The sequence below is a fragment of the Sphaeramia orbicularis genome, chromosome 19, assembly GCF_902148855.1.
Source record: "Sphaeramia orbicularis chromosome 19, fSphaOr1.1, whole genome shotgun sequence".
NCBI classification, from domain to species: Eukaryota; Metazoa; Chordata; class Actinopteri; order Kurtiformes; family Apogonidae; genus Sphaeramia; species Sphaeramia orbicularis.
In genome coordinates this window covers 33,596,461-33,618,698 of record NC_043975.1, presented here as the reverse complement: position 1 = coordinate 33,618,698, position 22,238 = coordinate 33,596,461, and the positions used below count along the sequence as shown (strand labels likewise).

The window sequence follows — 22,238 nt, the reverse complement described above, 5'->3', positions numbered from 1 at the left end:
GCTCACACCAAATACTGACTGTTTCCTGTAGAATCCCAGTAATTTATATTTTTGTGAGTTTTTAATGCTGTCCATAATATCTCCCTTCTGTTTTTTGTTGTATTTTTATAAAGAGACCAAGAAATAGATATTATGCTCATCTCAACTGTAGCAAAACAACAGAACTAAAGGACTTCTGTGTAGTGTTGTGCATAATCAGTGGGACTGCAGCAAAAACTAAAGCTCCTAACACCCACATTCTCCCAAAATTGATTAAATTCTTTTAGGTAGATTTCACAAGACTGATTTGTGTAAAAAAAAAAACTAAAAAAAAAAAAAACGGTGGGGAATTTACACACAAGCAAAATGTGTCCTGTGCTCTTTGGATTTTGGCTTAATTTTTACACATCAGGGGGAAAACAGCACAGCAGCATCCACCTTTGTGTACAGGCTAGGTTTGAAACCAATTTATGTTTACTCAGATTTTTTATAATTGTTCTTTGTGTATTGTTTTTTGGACAGTAAAAATGTCAACTTCGGATTTAACAGAGGGTGTAGCAAAAATGAAAATTTAATAATTAGAGTGAATTTCACCTATGTATTTTATTCAAAGTATACAAAAAACAGGCTTTGGGTGAATTTTTGTCTGGACAAATCTGTCAAGCACAACAAGCTCCCAGTTTCATGCAGGTGTTTCATGTAGGTTGGCCCAGCTTTTTGTCTGAATCAGTGGTGTCCAACTCATTTTAGTTCAGGGGTCACATTCAGCTCAATAGGATCTCCACTGGGCCAGACCAGTAAAATAATAACATAATAACCTAGAAATAATGATAACTCCAAATTCTTTTCTTGGTTTTAGTGTGAAAAAGTAACATGAAAGTATGAAATATTATGTTTACTATTTCTATCCTTTCACAAAAAATGTGAAAAACCTGAAATTATTTTTTTTAAAGTGCAATTTTAACAATATTATGCCTAAACTTATCATTTACACATGTGCATTACAGCTTACAGATCACAGTGGATCTACAAGTGCACAAAACATTTACTAACTAATAATATAGTTGGAGTTTGGAACTAAAATGAGTTTATTCCTCTTGACTGTTTATATCTTCAATATAATTCTTCCTGCGGGCCAGATCGGAACCTTTGGCAGGCCAGTTTTGGTCCATGGGCCTAATGTTTGACACCCCTGGTTTAAATTGTGTATGGGAGCTTGGGCCTCATTATAACAGCTTGCAATTCAAGTATTCATTTAGTATCTCTGTCTTTGCACAGTCTCTCTGCTGATGGAGCCACTACTGCAAGCCAAGATTCCCTCCACAAAGCCAGCAAAAAGAAAAGCATTAAGTCGTCCATTGGTCGTCTTTTTGGCAAAAAAGAAAAAGGAAGAATGGGCACACCTGGGCGTGAATCTGCCTCACTGGGTCTGTGAAAACATTGGAAATACTCATTAAAGATCAGTGTTGGATTACTATCCAGTAAAAATGTAAATTCATAAAGTAATAATTGTTTTTAATCCTGAACTTTTCAGCTTCCACTCCTTCTGATGACCTTGGTTCAGCTGATCCTTTAGGCCTGGCTAAACTAGGCACTGGAACAGTGGAAAAAGACCGCCGGAGCAAAAAGAAGTGAGATCTGTCATCTTTGTACTCAGTTTTCATGTCATAGTACTGAAGTGTCTTTGGATCTTCCTGCGAAAGATAAGCAGTTGTGGCACTGCAAATACATACATAAAAGTTGCCAACAAATGCCGTGGTATTTAACATCTAAAGTTCAATGCGAATGTCTATTTATAAAAGGAGACAGAGTAAAGTGACATACGAAGAAACTAATCTCTGGTAAACTTTGTTTTCCACTCACTCTGCCAGGCACGACCTGTTAGAGGAAGCCTGTCGTCAGGGTCTACCTTTCGCGTCATGGGATGGCCCCACTGTTGTTACATGGCTAGAGGTACAACATCTCATCAAGTTTTACAGACTGACTTTCAAGTAATCATATTTGAGTGTAAAGTGATCTACGCATCCTGTCTCATGTTTAGGATTATTTTTGCACTAGCAGTTAATGTAAGTAAAAGTGGTCAGGATCAGTGCTACAGCGTGTAAATAGACTAGACAGTGTGTCTCAGTCGGCGTCTAGTCCAATATGTTCTATGTCCTCTTTCTGTTTATCCAGCTGTGGGTAGGGATGCCAGCATGGTATGTCGCAGCGTGTCGTGCCAATGTGAAGAGCGGCGCCATTATGGCCAACCTTTCCGACACTGAGATCCAAAGAGAAATTGGCATCAGCAACCCTCTTCACAGGCTCAAACTCCGCCTGGCCATCCAGGAAATGGTGTCCCTCACCAGTCCGTCTGCACCCGCCAGCACTCGTTCTGTAAGGCTCAGAGAAAATCTAAACACTTAAAATATGAAAGCAAATTACACTTGCACACTGCAGAGACATTAACAAATCCCTGTCAAGGAAGGAGACTGATATTACATTTATTTACTGTTGTTGCAGTCAACGAGCAATATTTGGATGACACACGCTGAGATGGAATCTCTCACTGCTGCCACCAAGCCAGTAAGACTGAATATCAAATGTCATTTAAGTCTGAAGGGAATTTAATATTTTAGGTTGTTGATTTAATGATTGTGTTCACTGAGTTTATTCCCATCAAAACAAAATGTTGTGATACAGACTCATCTTGTCTGTTTGTATTTGTATATACATATGCATTTACTTAGAGGTGCGGTGCATAGGATTTAGGATGATCTGATGGTAGAGAAGGAATGTAATATTCAGATGTATGTTTTCAATAATGTCCAATCACCTACACAATCACTGTATGTGCTTTTGTTACCTTAGAACAGGGGTTACAGATTCATTGCAGTTCAGGGACCACATACAGCCCAATGTGATCTGAAGTGGGCCGGACCAGAAAAATAATAACCATTATATTATGAAAATGTTTGCATCCACAAAGTTTCCTTAAAAATCTGAATAACATGAACCACCTGAAAAATATTAAGCCTCAGTTTATAATTTACACATGTGCATAACAATGTACATTACAATTACAAATACACAAAACATTTAGGAACAGGCAGAATATTAGTAAAATGACACTTACTTCTCTTAAGACATTTCAGGTTGTTCACATTTTTTTTGAAAAGCAAGTTTGTAAATGTAAATATTTCCATGTAATTTTACTTTTTTTTTACACTAAAACAGAGAGATTTTCATTATTTATAGGTTATTATGATAGCATGTGACCCATGAGGAACCACGGGTTCTAGATGTGGTAGTTTTTATGCTGGGAAGAGCAGACTTTTGGGAAAAGATGTTAGTGTATATTTTATAAAAATTGTTTGGTAAGTCATTCTTGAAAATGTAAACAATTAATATACAGTATTAATACCCAGGCGAGGTGTGTGAGGTACACCGGAAGTGCACAGACGGGGGTGGGGGGTGAATAGTTCAGGGGTGAATTGTGCCCACACACACACACACACACACACACACATTCACACACATTGACACTCTGAGACCTTCCAGTATTATGATATAGATTTTACTCATCTGACCCATTTGAGATCAAATTGGTCTGTTTGTGTCTGTATGTGGAACCTTAATTAAAATGATTTTGACACCACTGATTTCAGATATCTTCAGCAAAAACTTGTGAAAGTTTCGCATATCATAAATTCATCCCACAGGCCCATGGCCAGTGTTGGCCCACAGACCACATGTTTGACACCTGTGCTTTAGAAGGAGTGCTTTACCTATGAAGGGGTCTGACATATTTCCATTATAATCCAGCATAGACAAACTAAATATTGGCTCTAGAGTGAACCACGTGATGCGTTTTAGTCTTTTTAGTGTGTCAGCTTTTTAGTTGTAGTTGTGTTTGGTTGAAGTGAGGGCTAGTCACTTCACTACGACCTGCAACTTCAACTGTGAATTCCTCTAAATCCTACGCAAAGCACCTTTGGTCTGTTTTGGTACTTTAATACTTAGTACTATGACTAAAGGTCTCCCACTGATGAGTGTTTTTCTTCTTCTTTGTCTCTGATTAGGCATGTATGGCTACACCTTTCCCTTACTATTCCCTCAAATTCTGTTTTGATGTAGTGTTTCTCCAACTAATTCTCACTCACTAACATAACTTTTCCTCCTTCTGCCTTCCCTCTCCTCCTTTACATTCTGCCCTGACACCTATTCACAATAACACACACAAACACACACCACACCACTCTCCCTGGTGATCTTTCCCTCTCTTTCCAACTCTTTTTTCCTTTTCTCTTTCACTTCTTCTTTGTCTCAACCACAAGGAGCAGAAGGAGTTCAGCTGGGACCAGGTTAGTTTCTCACACTGAATGCATAGTTACAGTACAGTATGATGATGTGCTATCCATGACACAACCGTTCTGGGGCCACTGTCCCCCCTTTAAACTAATATTTATAAAGTGACAAGTGTTAGAGACTAGGCGAGTATGTTTTCTGTCAGCTGAAGGTAAAATAGTGGTGAATATGACTCATCCGGTAACTGGAATTAGAAACAGAAGTACTCTGGAAGCAGGAGAAACAAAACAAATTAGACTTTTAGGCTTTTCTTCTATTTGTGGCATTTGCTGTTTAAAAGTTGGATTAACCCATAAAGACCCAAAAAGCCACCGGTGACCAAAACCATCTACTGATCTAAACTGTTTCATACCTGTCGATCCACTAATCCTATAAACACATTTAAATAAGTTATATAAAATGCAGTTTATCGTCTTTTCATGGTCATCAGATATGACCCATTTGGACGTTCAGAGGCTCCAGAGTGAACGTGGAAACACTGTCATCTTCTACAACATTGATTCACCAGTAACACCTATGGAGTCTGATCGATGACAGTGGATGGAGACACTTATTTTTACATTCAGTTATTGATATCTTTGCTGAAAACGTCACTTTTTCTTCAGTTTTCTCTGTTTATCATATAATAACCCTCAAGGTTTTATGAACATTTACATCATCCATGAATTAAATACAGGAAAATGCCTGATTTTCACCATAAAACCACAAAATGCAGAGAGTAATATTAGAATAAATAGTGATAAAATTAAGATCCAGAAAATTTTATATGGCACTTCACAAATGAAATTTTCTCCCTATTCAACCTTTCTTAAGTGATTTATCATCATTTATTATAATATTATGTTCTGTATTTTACAGTTTCCAATATAAATCATGTATTTTCTTATATTTAATTCACTAATCATGTAGATGTTCATAAAAGCTCACAGTAAGTTCAAAGCTTATTATATCAAAATACAGAAAACTGAAGAAAAAGTTTTTCAGCAAAATCTCTCATTAACTGAACATAAACCAAGCATTTCCATCCACTGTCACTGATCCAGCTCCATGGGTTTTACTGGTGAATCAATTGATCCCAGTGGGTCGTATCCGATGACCATGAAAAGATGACCAACTGCATTTTACACCAATTATTTACATTAATTGACAGGATTAGTGGATCAACAGGTATTAACATTTAGATCACTAAATGATTTTGGTCAGTGGTGGATGTTTGGGTCTTTATGGGTTAAGAAAAGTTAAATATAGAGAAAAAAATAAATAAATTTGGAACTGCTTCAAAAGTAGCACTAAGTCATTATGGGTTAAAAGAAGACCATGCTGATCAGCTGTGTCCATTTGCTTTATTTACACCCGTCTCTGTCAGATCCTTGCCTATGGAGACATGAACCATGAATGGGTAGGAAATGAATGGCTTCCCAGTCTGGGTCTGCCCCAGTACCGCTCCTACTTCATGGAGTCGCTGGTCGATGCCCGCATGCTGGATCATCTCACCAAGAAAGAACTGAGGGGGCAGCTGAAGATGGTGGACAGTTTCCACAGGTCTGAAAGGAATATTTAACTGTGTTATTTGTCATGTTTATCAGTGTAAGAAAATCTCTTTGTCTCTTTGCCTGATTCTCCATCACTTCATATCTGCTTTCTCTACACCGACAGGACCGACGGTTATGAATTTCTCAGCTCTTTGTCGACTTTTATGTAAATTTAGCTCCATATGTCCTTCTCACTTACAGGGTGAGTCTTCACTACGGCATTATGTGTTTGAAACGCTTGAACTATGACAGGAAGGAGCTGGAGAGGAGGAGGGATGAGAGTCAACATCAGAACCAAGGTGGGGAAAACATCTTGCTCCTGTGTGGAACAGCTTCATCCTTTTTGCAGACATAACATTTTTAAATATTTAGACATAATTATGGGTCTGTAAGACATGTAACATGAATTTCTGACTGCATATTAACTCAGTTTGTGGTCTGTGCCATGGCTTCTAGCAAAATTCTCTTAGTGTACACTGTTTTTGGTCTGAAACAATAGATACAATGGTTATAAAGCTCTGAATTTTATCATCTATTTGTCATTTTTCCTGTTTATAAGGAAATGACAAATACACAGAGGTGTCAAGTAACGAAGTACAAATACTTAAGTAGAAATTTTAGTTATCTATACTTTACTGGAGTAATTATTTTTTAGCCAACTTTTTACTTCTACTTCTATTTTCACACAGTTATCTGTACTTTCTTCTCCTTACATTTTAAAAAAAGCCTTGTTAGTCCTATTTCGTTTCAGCTTGTTTTCATTCCAGCTTGTCACCGTTCAAAAAAAAAAAAAAAAAAAACTATCCACAACAGTCACACCACATACACATGTTACACACTCCACCACACACAAAACATTTACACAAACAAAGAAAGACAGGACATTGATTCATACTACCTGGTCAGTCAGACATTTAGTTTCTTTTGTATATTACATGCCATATATCTTACCTCCCCCACATTATGATGACTTAATGTAAATGTAAATGTTGTATAATATTGTACATAAGTCTCCTTGTCACTTGGTTCAATAAAGGTTTATATAAAAAAGAATATCAATCAATTTTCTAATTTAACTTTGTAAATTATACAGAAAAAAAAACTATCCAGATAAATCGTGCTATCTAGATAGAGTGAATTTGATTGTGGTTGGATGAGAAGTATAAACATATACCATTCGGACACCTTATTGGTTTGTACGCGATCCATCGGACCTGCACAAATCATGTCACACTCCAGCGTGGACATAGCAAACGTATGTAGTATGTAGCCTAGTATGAAGACGCAAGAGAACTTTAGCGAAATGTTCCAGCCAAGCACCAGTGAGGAGGTTGGTAGCAGCCAGGAAGACCATTTTCAATGAGCATATATACAGTTGAAACAGGTAGAATAGTGTATCCCACATTTTTCAACATTAACATTTTAACATTACAGTCATTATGGCCTTTAGATAAATGTTTTTGGGGAGGTGGCGTGGTGCACTATGGGCCCCTGTGGTGCTGCCTAAGCTTTTGTCCTAATGGCATTTTTTCCCCTTACATTTACTTTTATACTTTAAGTAGTTTTGAAACCAGTATTTTTACACTTTTACTTGAGTAAAAAGCTTGAGTTCATACTTCAGCTTCTACAGAGGTCTTCTTAAACCCTAGTGTCTATACTTGTACCTGAGTAATTAATGTGAATACTATTGACACCTCCATAAATACAAATATGGAAATTAATGCAAACATTGATAAAAATGTATAAAAATAGCCACCGGTGTCTGTTGTTCCAGTACCACAAAGGAAAGGAGAAACGGATACTACATAATTCAGTTATAATAGTAATGCACTTGATTGCTCTAGAAAATATGTTCAATATATTATTTTATTTTCTGTTACATTTTAATTAACTGTTTTGCCAAGTCTTTTGTAATGTATCTGCTATTTCTGACCAGGAAAACAAAAAGATATCTTAATCCATTCCTGTTTTCTGGCCAGGATTTACTGTATCTTTTATTTCTCATTACTGGTTAATACTCATACATGAATCATACATATATAAGTGTCAGCCTAATTTTGCACATGATTCATGGTTGATGACGATACAGAACAAGCAAATGCATGACAAAAATAGCATATGAGAGCCTTTAGTGACTGTTACTGTCTGCCTTTTTGTGCTCCCCCTTCCACAGATGTGATGGTGTGGTCCAATGAGCGGGTGATGTGTTGGGTGCAGTCTATCGGCCTCAAAGAGTTTGCAGACAACCTATTAGAAAGCGGGGTCCACGGGGCCCTCCTGGCACTAGATGACACTTTTGACTACACGGACTTGGCCCTCCTTCTTCAGATACCCAATCAAAATACACAGGTATGCCGTAGTACAAGACAACATGTAGCAGGTAGCGGTGTAAGAAAATATCAGTTCTGCAATTTCTCACAATATTTCATTTCACAATACTGTATCGATATTAAAAAGTACTTTATCGATTTTTTTAGGTATTTATTCAAATACAGATATTGTGGAGGTTCATTTTTGTTTTTTTTGTTTTTCTTTTTTGTTTATATTTTATTTATTATTATTTAACACTCTTTTATTAAATAATGGTAGTTCCTTTCTTGAGATTGCACAAAAATAATGTTATGATGTTAGTTATCAACTAATAGAGTATGAACATTTGAGTAGGATCTTAAACTGTTACGTGTGTAAAACATAATTTAAGTTTTAACGCAGGAGAATTTTGTGATGTAGCATTAGATCCTGTTCTGATCAAATAAAAATGTGTTTAGTATTTGTGCATATTTCTGGTGTAATTCAGTTCTTCAAGTAAATAATCATTTAAAAATAAAGAAACAAACAAAAAAATTGCCTTTTTAACAGTATCATGATATATCGTATCATGATCCTAGTATCGTGATTTGTATCATATCACCAGATTCTTGCCAATACACACCCCTAGTAGCAGGTGGTGCAAGAACTAGTCACATCCTTTCACTTTTAATTAACATTATTGGTTGTCACGTCGCTGTTCTTTGAGAAACATGCATCCCAGAAAAGTCAACTTTATATGATGCATTTTCCAGTAAATCCAAGAGGCTTTTCATAGTAGATAATTATTGCAACATCAGTTAAATCCACAGTATTTATAGTAATTACTCCAATCCAACAGAAGGAGATCACTGTCTTTACTAATCCTGGCTTCCCTGAAATACTGCAATAGGAATACACAGGGCAACAGTATTTCATGGAACATCTGATTTATTGATTTATTTATTTTTAATCTTATTAACCCATAAAGACTCGGTTTTACTTCTGTGGCAGTTCTCACATGAAATTTTTGCTAGATTTCACCTTTTTTAAATGATTTATCATCATTTATTCAAATATTATCCTCTGTATTTTGCATTTTTTGAGTGACAATCATGTATTTTCATGTATTTAATTTGCTGATCTTGTAGATGTTCATGAAAGTTCAAATTAAAATTGAAGGTTATTATATTAAAAAACTGAGAAAATTGAAGAAAGCAAATATACTAGCATATCTATAACTGAGCATAAAACTAAGTATCTCCATCCACTGTCATTTATCAAACTCCAAGGTGAATCAGTGTTGCAGGAAATGATGTGTTTCCACATTCACTACAGAGCCTCTGAACGTCCAAATGGGTCATATCTGAGGACCATGAAAAGATGACAAACTGCATTTTACACCAATTATTTACATGTTTTGAAAGCTTTAGTGGTTCAGAAGTTATTAAACATTTTAGATCAGTAGATGATTTTGGTCGACAGTTGCCATTTGGGTTTTTATGGGTTAAATAATAGTTAAATCTTAATAGTAATTACCTAATATTATGTGTGGTGCTCACCATAGTCATGTATGTTTTCTTCAAACTAATGTATGCACTACAGTATATGGACAAAAATACTTAGACACATTATACCTACAGTACAGGCTGTTTGACTTCCCATTCCCACTGATTAGATATATTGTCATAAAATAAGTGTTCATATCAATAATTATCACAGTAATTATCGAATTCATATTTAAGTTTAAAGGTTGATTCTTCGTAAATCGGAGTCAAGCAAACCGTACAGTTACTTCTGGATTAAAATGATTATTTGCTGTCAGGACATGACAAGTATTTTAGGAAAGTAGAGGTAAAACAGCAAACAAATATTATAATGATTTAAAAAATAGCTGAGTAAAATTAGGTAATGACAAATGAAGCATTTCGATGACAGTGTAAACAAAATTATCCTTAAAACAAAAAAAAAAAGCTTATTACAGCATTTATTACGACATTCAATCATAATCTTTGTCATTATGTTTTTGACCTTTTTGAATACTTTTGTCCATGTGCTGAATTTTTAAAAACCCAATCGTATTTGTTTTAAAGGTTCATGAGCCAAAAATTATGGTAAAAAATCCTCAATTTGATAATACATACCTTCCCTCTTTGCCCTAATCAAAGTATGAATATAGATGACATGCAGTGGGAAAGAGACGCCACATTTTCAAGCTTCTACATCAAGCAAGAGAAGAAAAGTCACATCTGAGTAAATCTTAACAGCAATCTATAATTACATCTGTCTATCATATATTTTACCCCGTACCTGAATGAAAACACCTATGATGAACCAAACCTTTCATCACAGAGTAGACCTTCTGTCCACATAATAACTGTCCAGTATAATAACAAAATATAGAACATTGTCCGAATAAGAGAAAATCTAGTTATAGAAGAATGCATAAAATAAGATATTATTATTGTGTATTGCCTATTTGTAGTTAATTAATTAATACAGACTATCATGATTAGAAGATATTATCACATTTATTGATGATTGTATTTGTAGTAAATAATGAAAGTGCATATAAATATTATAGTTTATATTAAAAAAGATTGATTATGTAAATCTGATTGTGTGTGAGGTGACTAAAAATGCATGAGAATGGTTTGTATGGATGCTTTGTGTTATTATAAAAATATATAGAATAAAGTGGTGTTAAAGCAAAGGAAGCAGAATTAATTCAATTATTAATTTGTAAAAAGGGGTAGGAGTCTATAAATTATACTTCTTCCTACTCCGTTTTGAAAAATTTAGTTTGACCATGTCGTATAGTTCTTTGATATCTGATTCTATGTGCTCAAAATAAAACTACGTTAACTAACTAATTAACTAACTAACTCACTAATAAGACAGTAGACCTGTTATGTCCTCTCAGATCACTTGAATTACAATACATAAAAAGGTAATTATGGAATGTTTGACCAATAACGCACCGGTCACAGCGCACAAGCACTGTAATTTTAGGTCTTATTTAGGTGTGAGAAATTCCCACTCAGTTTTATTTTTTATTAATTCATGCATGAAAAGGTAAAAGGGTTCATTTAGCTTAAAAGAAGATTTTTTTTTAACATTCAGAATCCACATGTTTGGAGATGTGGTTTTCACTGGATAGGAAAGGGATGAAAACTTAGAATCTGAATTAGAACCTAGAAGTACTTAGTCCCATTCTACTACATCATGCACTGAATTTGGGACATTTTATAGAGTACTTTTGTCACTGCTGTTGCCAGAAACTCATATATTCTGTTTCCTAAAGCCAAGATAATCCTAATCTTCAGATCTTGGATTACTTTTTTAAACTATGTTCTTAAAAGTGTGTTCATCCATCTTTTGCAGGCGAGGCAGCTCCTAGAGAAGGAGTACAATGCACTCATCTCCATGGGAACAGAGCGGCGGCCAGATGAGGTACAACAAAGCAGACCGTCTGCAGAAAATCAGTCAAGATAATCAGTCCTGCTTGAAGGCTGCAGCGTGTTGATTTTCACCTTCCAGACTAGGAGTGTTTTACTTAATAATATAGACTTTTGAGCCAGAACTTTTCAGTTTTGCTCTTTGTTGCCTTTGTGTCATGTGAGTATAATTTATTCTCAGGATAGGATAGCAGACTGAAGCCTCTGTGGTCCTTATGAAGAGGGACTTTATGGCAGCAGCATGCACTACTGCTGGCATGCTGAAGTGGTTCAGCTGTGTTTACACCACTGCTAATTACTTAGTTACAGCATGTACCGCTAAAAACTGTGCATCTGTGGTAGACTGTCACAACAAACGCTGCTTCGTCAATTAAACACTACTAGTGCTTAATGAATAAGATCCAGAAATAGATAGCCTCTGTAATGAACGCTGTTATTTTTAATCACTGGTATCATGTCCATGTCTCTCCAGGATGGCACAAAAACATTTACACGGTCACCATCATGGAGGAAAATGTTCCGAGAGAAGGACCTCCGCGGCGTGACTTCCGACTCCTCAGAAACATTACCTGCCAACTTCCGTGCCTCCGCCATCTCGACCCCGTCTGTCACCCTGAGAAAAGTCCAGAGTGAAGGTGAGGAGTCACAGCATGGCTCAGTTTGGTCCTGTTTAGATTTGATTCGGATTAGATTAGATTAGATAAAATAGAATTGAATTAACCCCTTGGGAAGTTTAGGTTTTTTAGGCATATAAATCGCAAATGATTTTGCAACAGTGGTCATTTTTGTGAAACACTCTGCCTTGCATATTTTGTTAAATTCCCAAAATGTACCTGTGAGACAATAGAGAGATATTCGAAAAAATAGTAGTGTGTAATTTTCGTGTCCTTTTCACTGTTACATGCAGATGTTTGTATTAAATATAATGTAAAATAATCTAAAAATGTGTTTTATCTGAAAAATAGTTTCTCTTTTATCTCAGTAAGTATTTATTTTTAAAATAAACCCAAAGTGCTTCCAAACTTGCTTCATAACGTTAGTCTACATCTGGTTTGAATTTTTAGCCCCCATGTCCAGTTTTTAGGGACCAGTTTCATAGACGCACCCATACCATAAGGTTGTTTTTTAAGAGAGGAAACACATACACACATACTAAAATCTGGCTGCTTTCATTTCCCTCTGGGATTTTTTTCTACCTCTCTGTAGGTGTGATCTATGTAGAAACAAGTTAAGAAAAGCAAAATATCATCTGTGTTTGTATCAAAGTTATTATCATGAATGAAAACTAACAAAATGATGAAAACTAGAATTGAAAAAACATTTTCATTAACTGAAATAAATAAAAACTATAATTAAAAGAAAAAACAATAACTGAAACTGTATTGTGTGCTTACAAAACTAACTAAAACGTAAAAAATTATGGATAACATTCTCTTCGTTTTCGTCTTTGTCAATGTCAGATTGATACGAAAGCAATTTATTTTGCTCTAGCAATTTTAGCTAGAGGCACCATACGGCACTTCACAGTTCGTCACTTCTCGTCACTTGTCATTTAGTCGTCTTTTCTGGGATTTATTTGGATACGACAGCGAGGAAGATAAAAGATACAACAAAACTAAAATTAGTACTAAAACTAAACTAAAACTAAGCATTTAGAAAAAAAAAAGGAAAACTAATAAAAACTAGCAAACCTGCTCTAAAAACGAATTAAAACTAACGGAATTAGAGAAAAAAAAGTCAAAACTAAATAAAACTAAACTATAATGAAAAATCCAAAACTATTATAACATTGGTCTGTATAGATGAGTAAAGATAGAATTCTATGGAGTCGTAAGCAGTTCAATGGAGAAAATGTTGTCAAATCTGTTTTTTTTTTTTTTATTGTCTGTTCAACAAACCTGAAAAACCCTTTGAATAAATACATCAGATATAAGAGCAGGTCTCATAAACATAACTCCATCACTATCATCATCATTTTGTCACAAATATGTACATGACCACTACTATCAGCCATCTTATACTGAGAATATCACCAGCATCAAAACAGGTTTGTGAATGTAAGATAGTGTTCTACAGATGGAAAATCAACCCAAAAGGCATGTGGACACTATGCAAAGAGTTAATATATTAGTGGAAAGTTAAGAAAATGTGAAAAGTTCCTGTGTTATGTAATCTGTCCACAAACATTTTGTGGTTGCATCATACTTGTTGGGTCAGAAATGAGGCGCAAACATTTCCTTGTTTTATTGAATTTTTACGTATTTGCTCAGACTAGATAAAAGTAGACTGTGGGAGTGGAGGGATTTTGACTTCAACCTATTTTGAGAGACTGGTATATTTGGTAGTTGTGGGGAAATACAGGAAAATGCAATCACTTAAAGGGGTCATATTTTGTGAAACCCACTTTTATTAGTCTTTGGTACATTTATTTGTATATTTGGACCCTAATAGTTCGTAAAGTTTGAATTTGAACCCTCCAGGTGCTGCAAAGCTATCTTTATATTCAAAAATCGAGTGGATTTCTACAACCTGTTTCAATTCCTGCTTAATTTGTTCCATTTATAACTAGTTACGTCACAACATTTGCACATATAAGGTCAAGACTTCCAATGAACATTTCTCAGAGTACAACATAATTGTTTATCAGCAGCAGCGGTTGTAGTCCATACTGAAAATGTGTCCAAACTTTGAGCCGATTACCTAAAATGTTCAGCTGTTGGTTGTATTAATGAACTCAAAAGGACCTTTCTGGTGTCATTAGTCAGAAATAGGGTTGAAGATGGACCTGTGGAGTTTAATTAATGAAGAATTCAGACCCAAGCAGAGCATTTACAGTTTATGTAGACCACAGGGAAATGTTTTAGAATGCATAATTCCATTTTAAAAAGCAAAATATCACCCTTTTAGTAGCACTTTCAGTAAGAGTGAGAGTCAGACATTATTGGTAAATTCATTGTCAGATATATTTTAACAGCCAGTGAAAGGGTAGGAAAAGATAATGAAAGAAGGGGACACAACATGTGATTTTAGAGAGATAAGATAAAATAAAATAAAACTTTATTTATCCCAAAGGATAAGGGAAAACTTCGCAGTATAACAGCAGGAACATACAACATGCAAGTGCAGAGAAAAGACAGGTAGAAAAACAAAAAATGAGTGAAAAATGAAATATAAAGAGAAAAATAAGAAATAAGTGAACTAGTGAAAAAAGTAGAAATTCATTGTCTCATGCCGGTAGCAAGATAGTAGCAGAACCATTACCTAATTTCCATCATTTTCTGACAAAAGACAAAAGATTCCCAGCTCCTATCTGTGGTCAAACACACCTGAATAAAACAGTGTGTCCAATAATGAAAGACAGGAAATAAAGGAGGTGCTTTAAAGGAGTAATATTCACCTTTTTTTTTTTAAATGGAATTATGTATTTTAAAACATTTCCCTGTGGTCTACATAAACTGTAAATGCTCTGCTTGGGTCTGAATTGTTCATTAATTCAACTCCACAGGTCCATCTTCAATCCTATTTCTGAGTAATGACACCAGAAAGGTCGTTTTGAGCGCTGGCCCTTTAAATGCACATGAGCCACATCATGCCCCGCCCCCTCCAGGTTATTGGCTGTGCTGCTCTGTCCCGTTCAGCCAACAACTGAACATTTTAGGTAATCTGCTCAAAGTTTGGACATATTTTCATTATGGACTACAAACAATTATGTCATACTCGGAGAAATGTCCATCAGAAATCTTGACCTTATTTGTGCAAACATCGTGACGTAACTAGTTATAGATGTAACACACTAAGCAGGAATTAAAACAGGTCGTAGAAATCCACTTGATTTTTGCCAAAATGAATCTAAAGATAGCTTTGCAGCACCTGGAGGGTTCAAATTCAAACTTTATGAACTATTAGGGTCCAAATACACAAATAAATGTACCAAAGACTAATAGAAGTGGGTTTGGATAAATATGACCCCTTTAAGTTCAGGAAGTAGTGGGGCTGTGCATAAAGCCCATTATAGACCAGGAACTGTAAAATGTCCTGTTTTGTTTCATCTTAATGAAAATTTAAATGTTAGTTTCGACTGTATAATTTTGATATTTCGGTTTTACATCACCTTTCTGTACCTGTTTTTTTTGTTCCTCAGTCAACTCTGGTCAAAGAGGAGAGTCGGGGTCTGTGAGAACGTATTCCTGTTAAAAGAAAAGCACACCAGGTGGGAAAAGCACGTTCTCTGCCATGACATTATTTTGCGCTAAAAATAGCTTGTGTGAACATCAAATCAAACGGCTTTTCTCAGCGGGGCCTGTTAAGGTTGTTAATGTGTGTGTATATGTGTGTGTGTGTACTTCTTGTCATTTTATAGAAACCCCTCCCCCTCCTCCTCCATCTTAACCCAAGGAAAAAAAAAAACACACATTTTTCAAGAAAAAAAAAAAAAAAATCAACGGAAAAGGAGAAAATCTGAATGGACTCTAGAAGATGACCAACCCTTATTCGAGCCAAGAGTCTCGAAGAATCAAAGACACTGAGTGAATGATTTCTGTAAAGATGATTAAAAAAAATGAGTGAATGTCTGTTTATCCATTTGTTTCTCTCTCTCTCTCTCTTTCTCTCACTCTCTCTCTCTCTCTCTCTCACTCCATCTTGATCCATAGTTGTGGCATGATGCTGTTTGATTCTGTAGAAAGTGGCCTGTAGAAAGTGACCATCGCCTATTGTGATTTCATCTTCTATTTTTGAGTGTGAGACGGCAGTATTGACACAACGAACTTATAGTTTTTAATTGGGAAAAAAAAAAAAAAAAAAAAACGCATTCCTATTCCGATCAAGAGAACGAAAACCCGGCACACATCCCTTCAGGTGATCTTACTGTGATTTAGACCGATAGGAGAACATACTCAGTCTAATAACATCACAATCCAGGACAGGACAGTCTGGGGAAAGGGAGGTTTTAGAGGGAGAATGCAAGTGCACACAGGTGAAACGAAGTGTATGTTCTTAAGCCATAACAGACAAGAGATGCACAAATGTGAATAGGACAGACAATGAGACACGTAGCAAAGTGCTTTTTGACAAAATCCTGTTCAAACTGATAAAAAAAAGAGTTAAGCATTTGTGTTAATATGCATGCCAAAATCAACCATTTTAGAGTGAACATCATGATATCAATCATCTAATGATGTGAAAGCTTGGGTAAGGAATTTGTAAAATGTGTGTATTTTATTTTTATCATTTTTTATGATAACTGCTATTGTATGTATGTATGTATGTACAGTATGTATGTGTGTGTATTAAACTGTATGTTCATTTCATACTTAGTTTTAAGACTGTAATTTCATTTTAGGTTGAAAAAGGAAATATGTTTTAAAATATGGACATTTGAGATATGCTACTTGTATGTGTACATTTTGAAAACAAATTGTGTTATGGTTTAAATTCATATTATTGGAGAGTAGTGATGATAATTGAATATAATATGATGACAATAATGATAATGATTGTAAAAGCTGTAATTAAAAAACATACCTGTAAAATGCTACCGAAGGTGTTATTTTGCAGTTTCCTGTCGTTGCAGACGTTCAGAGGTAAGTGAGTGTTAAGTGCAGGAGAGGAGGAAGTCTGTGATCTGTCCAGAATGTGTTTGCACATGTTATCGCACATTAACACTTTGCTGTGAAACTCATTATTATAGAACACCATGGGTCGTGTTTACATCCCCAGGGGTATCGCAATAGAAGGAAGACGAAGAAGTGTTGAAGGGTTGTGCTATTTTAATAAACCTCAGTATAGTTGTAACATCCATACTATAGATACTTTACTGGCTATCTGCAGTTAAACACATGTGTTTTACTCCTTATACAGTCTTCTTCAGTACATGCAGGGGGTACATGCTATGAATAAAAACATAACGTGTGCGCACTTGAAGACCCTCGGCCTGACTTATCAGTGCACGCCAAAGTTTTTGCACATATGGATGGATGGATGATGAACTGATAACAATATCCTTCAGCTAGTGTGGCCAAAGGTAAAAAAATAATAATAATAAAACAAGTTGCAAATAGCTGTATTTTACTATATATGTTTCCTTAAGATATATGTTTCCAGAATATACAACTATACTTACGCAGCAATAATGTTGAGGAGCTGCATCAAGATGCACTTGTAAACAGAGGGATTGAAAGAAATATCTGATATTTTTATAACTGCAAAGACTTAAGTATGGAAATATGGATATGGGCACCTACTTCTGGCAAAAATATCTATACCTCACAGAAAACTTAGGCTACGGAAATAACTTAGAAATGTCTATATTTGGTCTCCATCATTGCTAACAGTTTATAGTACAGGACCCAAAATGGGTTAGAAACTATCAAAGTGAAATAGTGTAAATAACAGTAACATGATAAATGACTTCATTTTTAATTCCAATTGTAGAATAGTGTTCTTTAGAAGAGTTTGCAATTATTGATTTCTATGTGAGATGCATAGACCTTACAGAATATGATGCATCGCTGCAGAGTGAACGACCAGACAGTATAGAAAGGAGTTCAAGATAAGGAAAAACCTAAATAAATGTAAAATTTACAATTTAACAAATCTACTGCATGCTTTAAAAATATATTAAATAGTTTATATTGATAATTAATAAATCAAATCCCTTTACATTTAGAGCTGGTCTAAACCAGACTCTTGAGCCAATTTACAGAAACCCACAGAATCCTCCAGGAGCAAATACTCGGTGACAGTGGTGAGGAAAAACTGCCTTTAAACAGGCAGAAACATCAAGCAGACCCCGGCTCTTGGAGGACAGTCATCTGCCTTGAGCAGTTGGGGAGAGAGAGAGGGTAAAGGGAGAGAGAGAGAAAGACAGACAGATTGGAGAAGGGGGAAATAGGGGCTGGCCCTGGTCCTGGTCCTGGTCCTGGTCCTGGTCCTGGTCCTGGTCCTGGTCCTGGTCCTGGTCCTGGTCTCCCTCACAAGTCCATTGCTGACCTCTCCTCCGATTTCGTCTACACCCACATCTAGAAACATCAAGGCACAATCATTTAACACTGTTGGATGTAGAAGAGTTGATTTCATGTTGTGTTTTTGCAAATGTGGGTCCAGAGGAGACAGGAAGTGGATTTGTACTGACCTCTGGATCTACTGGATCTGATGGAAAATGACCACCAATGGATGAACGGCTCCATCAGACAGGCCTCCTCCTTCACAGAGGGTCTGGACCTGGACTGGTCCTGTTCCTGTGGTCTATGGTCCTCTGGTCTGATACAAACATTATGAACAAAAAAAGCCCATCAACAAAAATACAAAAATGACCAAGATACTCAATAAAATGAACAGCAATTTCCAAATGAATCAATTAAAGTTTTTTGGGGGTTTTTTGCAGGTGGTGAATGAACTATTTTTTTTTTTCTATTTAGTTTTTTTTTTTTTTTTTTACCTTTAACCCATAAACACCCAGTGTCACTTTTGTGGCAATTTCCAAAAGATTTTTTTCTCTGTTTTTAACTTTTCTGAAGTGATTTATCACAATTTATCCTAATATTATGCTCAGTATTTTGCATTCTTCAGTGAAAATCCGATATTTTCCTATATTTGATTTACAGATCATGATTGATGTCCATAATAGCTCAATTTAAAGTTGAATGTTATTGTATCAAAAACAGAGAAAATGGAGGAAAAAGTGACTTTTTGTGTAAAATATATCATTAACTGAACATAAAAACAAGTGTCTTCATCCACAGTCATTGATCAAACTCCATGGGTTTTTACTGGTGAATCAATGTTGTAGAAGATGACGGTGTTTCCACGTTCACTACAGAGCCTCTGAATGTCCCAATGGGTCATATCTGATGACTATGAAAAGATGACAAACTGTATTTTACACCAATTATTTACATGTATTGATAGGATCAGTGGATCAACAGATATAAAACATTTTACATCAGTTGGTGGTTTTGGTTCCCAGTGGATGTTTGGTTCTTAAAGGGTTAAACTGACGTGTCAACAAGTCATATAAGATAAAATAATTTGGCTTACATTATATCATATAAACCAGGCTCCAGCTTTGGACAATGATGGCTGTTCCTGTAAAGAGGTATGTCTGATTTGTATGTTTATTGTACTGAACAGCACTGTCTCCTGACTGAATTCCATGCTTCAGACTGTCTCTGTTATAATTCCAAACATATTTAATGTCACTAGTTACTCTGGTCTGATTAACTGCATTGCACCTCATATTTGAGCAGAAGGGAGAAGCCATCATTAATACGACACTGAAGATGATAGAAGCATGCACTTTTACCCATAAGATATTATGTGTCTTTTGGGTTCCTTTTCTTCAGGAGTTCTACGTCCAAGATCTGGCAGTGGTTTTGTTTTATTGTGTGTTTTAGGGTCAAAACAGGGTAGAAGAACAGAAGAAGACAAAGAGAGGAATTAAAGTTTTACAGCTTTTTATCAAATAAGGAACTCAGAATGTATATCAATAAAAGATGTCGGATGTTAAACATGAACTGTGAACTGGAACACACTGAACAACAACAAGGATTTGAATTTTGACCCAGTAATTTTTGTTTTGTTTTGTTTTTTCTACATCAGTCCAGCTGCTTTTTGACAACTGGTTGAACTCCAAAAAGCAGTTACACGGTCAAAACTCTGGAAAATCACAGTAAAAAAAAAGAAAAGAAAATCACCACAACACTGCAAATGACAGTAAAAACAAAAACGACAAGGAAAACGAAAAAAAAAAAAAAAGCCCAAGCATTATGTCTATTTTTATAGCGAGTCAGTCTCTTTCATGACTCTGTGTTTTATCCCCCATTCCACAGGCAGCAGGGGGTGCACTGAGCATGCTCAGATGTCCATGGAAAGAACAAGGTCTATTCATCTATTATTATAAGATCTAGTAAAGTGTGTTAGCATGTTTTGAAATTTTTCTTATTGGGAAAAGGGTTTAATTTGTATGAATATTTAAAATGAATCATACATACAGGATGCTCACCAGAGACACATCAGAGGTTAAAGCAGTGGTTCTCAACCTTTTTCTACTCTTGACCCCATTTTAACATCACAAATTTCTGGCGACCCCAGATATTCAAAGCGGAGACTTTTTTCTCTTGGAGATGGCGAAGAAATCTTTCTATTCTCTGTTCAATCCAGTTTTCTGACTGTGACTGTGTCCAGGCAGGTTGAAGCGTAGTAACGCATGCAGTCACATGATCAGGTCAATCAAGATGTGCCCTCTCAGATATTATATCCTATATTTTATTTGAACTGGATTTTCATTAGGAAAAATGTGTGGTATTTTAATTATAATGAAATAAATATTGAATCATGAAAAAATATTTTTTATCAGTATTTTTTTTTAAATCAGTTACTAGAAATTTCCTATGAATTTCAGGTAACCCATGACCCCAAGGTTGAAAAGCACTGGGTTAAAGGATTATCTATGAATCAAATTAATAAATAGTTCTATAAATTGGTTTTTGCATTCATTAAAATCTCACCTACATCTGTTGTATTAACATAACCACCTGTACTTTGACAGAGGGACAATGAAACTTAAGGTCGTAATGCTCTTTAAAAAGAAACTAGAGTAACTGAGTAATGCCCAGTGTTTCTTCACGACTGAGTTTACAAGCGGGTGTCCAGCCTCTCTGGTTACTGCACAGCTGCAATCCTGTAAACACTTCTGTTCTGCTTACAGATCTGTTTCATCCACCATTTCCTCCAGTCCAGTTCTGTCTCAAACAAACACACATCACAATAAGATAAACAGAAGAATTCAAAGCAGCGCAAGTCATTCACACTATGTTTTTTTATTCAGATTTATGTCCTCCGGTGACGCAGACAGGAATGTGTGTGTGTTGGGCACCCTCTTGTTGTGAAATGTGAATATTTTTGAAGTGGAGGCGTGGAGAAGAAGTCTGACTTCCTGTAAGTCACCATGCCTCTCACAGCATCTTTTCCTGGAAAGAAAAGAAAGTTAGTTATAGCTGGTGCCTCTGCTTAGTTAAACAAAAAAATAAATTATGATTTGCACATGGTGCAAAATTAAATACTCAACATATTTCACAGGTCATGAAACAATTTTAAGTCTTGTGCTCTGTTTAAAAATAGCAGCACATTTTGATCCAACTATGTGATGTGGATGACAAAATGGAATAGATGAATTATCATAAACTCATAAAAAGAATATGTATATTTATCACACAAAATAAGAGCCTGACTCTAATGAATTTAGAGCGAATTCATTGTCAATTACATGATTTATTGATGATGAAAATATAAACATGGTCATTGTGTATTTAGAATATATATGGTTTCTCAAGTGTAAAGGGAAAAAACAGTAGTTGATTCTCATCCCTACGTACTTGTTCAACCCACCTGCTCCTATGTCAATCAAATCAATCAATCAATCAAATTTTATTTATATAACACCAAATCATAACACATAACACAACATCTCATGACACTTTACATACCAAGCCGGTTGAAACCAGACTCTCACGCTAATTTATGTGAACTACGTGAACCCAAACACTAAACATCAGCATGTAGGAGAAGGAAAGGAAGAAGTCCATACATAGTGTGAGGGCACAGATCTTCCTCTGAAGAACAAATCACAGTTTAATTA

General features: G+C 35.5%; 1 protein-coding gene across 4 annotated transcripts in view; it reads left to right on the top strand.

The window, feature by feature from the left end:
• LOC115410264 (liprin-alpha-3-like) overlaps nt 1–17,014 on the top strand; it is a 44,583-nt gene extending 27,569 nt beyond the window's left edge. For 3 of the 4 annotated variants that reach the window (XM_030121833.1, XM_030121832.1, XM_030121831.1), the window contains 13 exons: nt 1,258–1,406; nt 1,514–1,610; nt 1,851–1,932; nt 2,155–2,355; nt 2,482–2,544; nt 4,296–4,322; nt 5,693–5,868; nt 6,060–6,157; nt 8,032–8,207; nt 11,529–11,597; nt 12,075–12,237; nt 15,744–15,812; nt 15,963–17,014. In XM_030121833.1, the coding sequence (XP_029977693.1) occupies nt 1,258–1,406; nt 1,514–1,610; nt 1,851–1,932; nt 2,155–2,355; nt 2,482–2,544; nt 4,296–4,322; nt 5,693–5,868; nt 6,060–6,157; nt 8,032–8,207; nt 11,529–11,597; nt 12,075–12,237; nt 15,744–15,796 (1,354 nt within the window). In that variant the 3' untranslated portion in view covers nt 15,797–15,812; nt 15,963–17,014. Of the gene's footprint in view, nt 1–1,257; nt 1,407–1,513; nt 1,611–1,850; nt 1,933–2,154; nt 2,356–2,481; nt 2,545–4,040; nt 4,323–5,692; nt 5,869–6,059; nt 6,158–8,031; nt 8,208–11,528; nt 11,598–12,074; nt 12,238–15,743; nt 15,813–15,962 lie in introns of those variants that run through there. The other variant, XM_030121834.1, reaches the window with a different exon arrangement.
• Nucleotides 17,015–22,238: the final 5,224 nt, after the last annotated feature.